At 30.4% G+C, this 5125-nt stretch overlaps 1 protein-coding gene across 1 annotated transcript; it reads left to right on the top strand.

Moving 5' to 3' along the window:
• Window positions 1–403: 403 nt before the first annotated feature.
• LOC111710349 (HRAS-like suppressor 2) lies at window positions 404–4271 on the top strand. The gene is made up of 6 exons (XM_023484411.1): window positions 404–482; window positions 1574–1638; window positions 2051–2198; window positions 2323–2461; window positions 2972–3189; window positions 3488–4271. The coding sequence occupies exons 2-6, from the start codon at window positions 1606–1608 to the stop codon at window positions 3595–3597; spliced, it is 648 nt and encodes a 215-aa protein (XP_023340179.1). The 5' UTR covers window positions 404–482; window positions 1574–1605; the 3' UTR covers window positions 3598–4271.
• Window positions 4272–5125: the final 854 nt, after the last annotated feature.

Below are 5125 nucleotides of genomic sequence, written 5' to 3'. Positions count from 1 at the left end.
ATTCAAAAAATTTTCTATTTAAAGAATTTGAGCGGTGGCTTAAATTTAAACCGCGGCTCAAATATGGTTGGTTCCACTTGAAATTGTATTAAGTTTTTCAGGATTTACGCCGACGCTCAATTAAAACCGGTTTTTGGGTGATTTATGATGCGGCTTAAATTTATTAAATTCGGACACCGGGCCCATACTACAACACCCCTCTTTGCACCCCCCTTAGGAAAATCCCTGGTCATATTTTATGTGAATTATAAATGTTTGTTTTTGGAGATAAAAAGAGACAGTGATTTTTCGTGTGAAGATATAAAATAGATAAAAAATAGATAAAAAAGTGACGGTGATCCTTCGTGTGAAATTTGAAATATATAAATATGCAGCTGTGAGCTCAGGCACTATAAGCACTCTTTCTCAGGCAGTTGACTGGGAGTTAAAGCAGTGAAATACAAACACTACACACAGTTCACACATTTTTAAGCATTTTCAAGGTAAATTGTAATTTTAGTTACAAATATGGGTTAAAAACGCAAAATACTTTATTCATGATTTCCTGCAGCTGTACTTTTGCTTTTTTACTTTTTAAACATTTATAAATTACATCATTTAAAGACTATAATGATACGAAATTAACTTCAACTTTTAAAATTTAATGATAAAAGAATTTTCTTTTTGTGATTAGCGTGCCTTTTTTTGTGGATCACTAATATGTTAATATCTATTTTCTTGATTGTTAAAAACAAATCTTTGCTGGTTTTAACAATGACTCATATCTTGGCATTGTAATCCTCAATATCCGCATGATCGAGGGTGGGGTGTAGAGCTAGGATTTTTTCATTTCTTTCGTTCATCCTTCGTGAACAACCCATTTTGTTGAAAAAAATTGTCGTGTGTTCTCAAAATTATCGTTCATTTTTCATCTATTTCGTTTGTTCTCTCAGTAAAATCGTTCGTTCAGTAAACAAAATCTTTGGGAAAATTAGTCGGTAGTAAATTTAAGTGATCCGACTGTCTCCAACTTCAGATATTTTATGAAAATTTATAAAATAAAGCTCTTCGCTCTTATATATTTACATATATGTTAGCCAGAGCCAAACTGCTTCACCAAATTGGCCGATTTTTTTAAGGGAACCCACAGGTTTCCGGAGGTACTAATAGGCCTAAGAAATAAGATTTTTAAAAATAAAATTTCTTGTTTTCAAAATATATATTTTTCTGCTTATATACAGTGAAACCCTTAATAACGAATACATCGAAAGAATTCATCAAATGTTGTATTCTTCACTTTCTGATAATGGAATGTTCAGATATTTAGTTTTTTAATTAAATGATTATATGGAACTCTTTAAAACTGTTCCCGCATATTCATGGCTATTTATTTATTTTCGCAAATACTGAAATTTACGTAATATAGTATAAAACTCATTGAAAATTTGTCAAGACGACATTTGATAAATTCTTCCGATGTATTCGTTATTAAGGGTTTCACTGTATTTTTCTCTTTACTTTACTCTTGTCAAAATTATTCCAGAGATTGCGTTTAATTCAGAATTGAAAATATTTTTTTTATAAATTGTTCTAGGTTTTGAAAATTAGAGAACGTACAGACAAAAGATGAACAAAAACAGAAACAGAAATGTTGGCAAGGTAATTTTATACAGATTCAAAGTTACCTTTCGTTTTGACAGTGCCAATCATTTTTTTTTGTCAAGTTGTTAAGTGATAAAGTCCCGCTTTATATGAAGAATCACTTTTTATACGTTGAAAAAAAAAACATAATATGCAAATAAAAAAGTCACATGAAAGTTTTTTCTTTCATTTTCATGATTTATTGTAAAATTTGTGTACATTTTCTCATTAATTATAATATATGAATTGAAAGTCTACTAATATCCATATACTAAACTTTTAATTTGAAGCGATTAAGTGCCTTATATTTTCGCAATTTCGTTTTGGCCTATTACATTTTTTTTAATCTTTGATTTATGTCACAAAAAGAATTACCGTAGTTGGGATCAAAGGATTAACAATACAAAAGTTTTGAGCTCCATTTGCTTAGGTGAGCAAATGGTATACTCCTGACGAACTGCATGAGCTAGTTGTTGAGGTCCATGAGGGAGATCTTCTTGAGTTTGATCGTGGCATATACAAGCATTGGGCAGTATACGTGGGATACAGGGAAACATCTTGCTCAGGAAGGAGGAAAGGTGCATCTTTTCATTTTGTTTGAAATTATGATTGTTTTGTTCAAAATCTTGAACACAATGTTAGTGATATCTCACAGCTACAATAATATAAATTTAATTAAAACATTAACTATTATTTTTTTAGTTCCCAGTGTTGTGCATAGATCTAACGAAGCAATCAATGGTGGATTTTCTAATAGATCTATCGCCGTTTCTAACAAAGGAGCGAATGGTATAGGAGACGTTATTTTGCAACAACTTAGCCATGTTTGTGCTGAAAGCAGGTTAGAAACTAAATTTGCTTTCAGGGACACAAATAAGAGGATTTTAATCGTTTTTGAGGCTGATTGGATCAAGTAAACATGGTTTCTGAGTTGAAACTTTTTGAACTTCTGATGACTCAAACTAGTTTTTTAAAATCTTTACTAATTTAAACCTATCCGATACCCCAAGAACCATGCAGTTTTGATTTAACTATAAAATTCTAAAATTTTCATCCCAAAATCCTAATTGAAAATGTCCACATAAGATAAGCGCAATTTCAAGGGATGGCAATGGCCGATTTACAATGGTACCCTTAAAAACTTTTTATGATCAAATTAATTGTATGCATGTTTTTGTTCCTTAAAACTACTTATTTTTATTTGTGGTTTCTCCGCAAAAGTGACTTACGAGTTTTAATTACAGAAATAAACACTATTCGAGTCGTAAAAACTTCAAATTAAGTCCCTTAATAAAAATTAACACTGATAATAATAATATAAACTTAAAAATAATTTCTGAAATTATTTTAGTGTTCGAATCAACAATAGATTTGATAGTGAACGGGAGCCTCTTCCTACTGAAGAGATAATAGAGCGAGTATTAAAGTTAGCCAACGCTAGAAAAACAGATATATCCCGTGAACCCTACAACCTGCTCACAAACAATTGTGAACACTTTGCTACTAATAGTAGGAATGGTACAGCTACCTCACAACAAGTTAATGATGTGGTTGATGGGGTTACAGCAGGTTAGTTCAAATTAAAGAAGCACAGAGAACTTTTATTTTGATAAAGGGACTGGGAGCGTGACCCTCCATGCAAAGATGGCAATTGCCCGATTTAAAAGTGCAACCCTTAAAATCTTTGTCAGGTTGCAGGTTTTAACTATTTTGATTGCATGTTCAATTATTTTGGTTAAAGGTTCAACTTTATTGGTTTCAGGTTTAACTATTTTAGTTGTAGGTTTAACAATATTGGTTGCAGGTTTAACTATTTTGGTTGCAGGTTTAACTTTTTGGGTTGCAGGTTTAACTATTTTGGTTGTAGGTGTGGCTGTTATAGCTGGTCTGGCATTGGTTGTTGGAGGAGGGTTAGCCCTGGCTGGTGGAATGAGAAAATCCCGTGATAGATACTCTGCTGATTCAGATTCCGATTAATCATCAAGGATGAGACTTTAAAGGGACTGTAAACGTATTTTCAAGTGATGATCCATCTAAAAAGTGTCATGTCCTATTTTACTAATAACATCGCATTATCTAATCAAGAATTCATGAGATATCAATTATCTTTTCTTTGAAATTTGATTTTTTCCATTTTGGTTTCTCTATTAAGTGCGCATTTATCCTTCAGAAACAATATGGAGGAACTTGTCAGATTCAAACACTTTCTAATCTTTCTAATTACAACGACAGTACCTTTAATGATGACCTAAAACTTTAAAATTTTGAACATCTGAAGATTGAGTTGAAGATCATTCTTAAATACATTCTTCTGATATTATGCTAATTTACCAAACAATGGCAAAGTAAAATCATGTTTAAAAGTCGTCTTCAATAATTTGTGTCTCTGAAGTCTCATCCTTTAAGTGTAAACGTTTAAATCTAATATAAAAAATAATAATTTAATGGATTTATTTTGATCTGTGATTAATTTAGCTAATTTAATGGATGTATTGTGATTTGTGATTAATTTAGCTAATTTAATGGATGTATTGTGATTTGTGATTACTTTAACTGTAACATGAGCTAATTCATATCTACATACAGTGGTCGGCGTTTATATCAATACAATAAATACGAATTTTCTATTTAAGTTTGAATTTCTAACAAGATTTTTTAAATTTACAAGTTTACAAGGAAAGAGAAGCTGTTAATTGACAGCTTCTCTTTGTTTCCATGTTTATGTGTATCCATGCTGTTTAAAAGCTTGATAAAAAGCAAAATTAAAATCGAAAGTCGTCTTCATTGTATTGATAAAAACGACACTCCGGGTTCAGTCACGTCAATAAAAAACCATCAAACAATGTGTAAATATTAAAGTATACAAATTCTACATTGAATTGGTGAAATTGGGATAAAAGTGAAAGCATTCATGACCAAGATATCTAAATCACCGTGTTTTTGTTTAAAATAAACATTAAATTAGGGAAATATTGTGATAAAGCATTTATTTAAATAAAATAAATAATAACATTGATAATATGTTTTAATAAAGATCGAGTTCCTTAATATTAAGGATTTAAGGTTTATTTAAGTGTAATTTTGAACTATTGTATTAGGTTTATTTAAGTGTAATTTTGAACTATTGTATTAGGTTTATTTAAGTGTAATTTTGAACTATTGTATTAGGTTTATTTAAGTGTAATTTTGAATAAGGTTTATTTAAGTGTAATTATGAACTATTGTATTAAGAGCACGAGTTTTTTTATTCCAGAAATTACAGATAGTCACATGAATCCAGTATTTTAAAGGACTATCGTGAAACTTCAAATGATCTTCATCTAGCATTCAACAGATCCCTTGAAACCTTTTACAGATTCAAATGATTGAGAGCCTTCTAGCAAAAAATCAAATTTTTAATTGATATTTTACAATATTTTTTTGCGGATTTATGCAGCAGACACAAGGAAGATAAATAATGGACAGAAAAGTCTTCAATTCTATAGGAAAAAGGTTTAAAGGGTAC

The sequence above is a fragment of the Eurytemora carolleeae genome, unplaced genomic scaffold (assembly GCF_000591075.1).
Source record: "Eurytemora carolleeae unplaced genomic scaffold, Eaff_2.0 scaffold847, whole genome shotgun sequence".
Lineage (NCBI taxonomy): Eukaryota > Metazoa > Arthropoda > Copepoda > Calanoida > Temoridae > Eurytemora > Eurytemora carolleeae.
The sequence above is the reverse complement of the archived record's forward strand: the minus strand, read 5'-3'. Positions and strand labels throughout refer to the sequence as shown.

Excerpts from the sequence above, each read along its gene's own strand:
- LOC111710349 (XM_023484411.1), top strand. The coding sequence starts at position 1,606 with ATGAACAAAAACAGAAACAGAAATGTTGGCAAG. Across the intron at positions 1,639-2,050 it reads GAAACAGAAATGTTGGCAAG|GTGAGCAAATGGTATACTCC; the intron begins GTAATTTTATAC and ends CCATTTGCTTAG. Across the intron at positions 2,199-2,322 it reads TTGCTCAGGAAGGAGGAAAG|TTCCCAGTGTTGTGCATAGA; the intron begins GTGCATCTTTTC and ends TTATTTTTTTAG.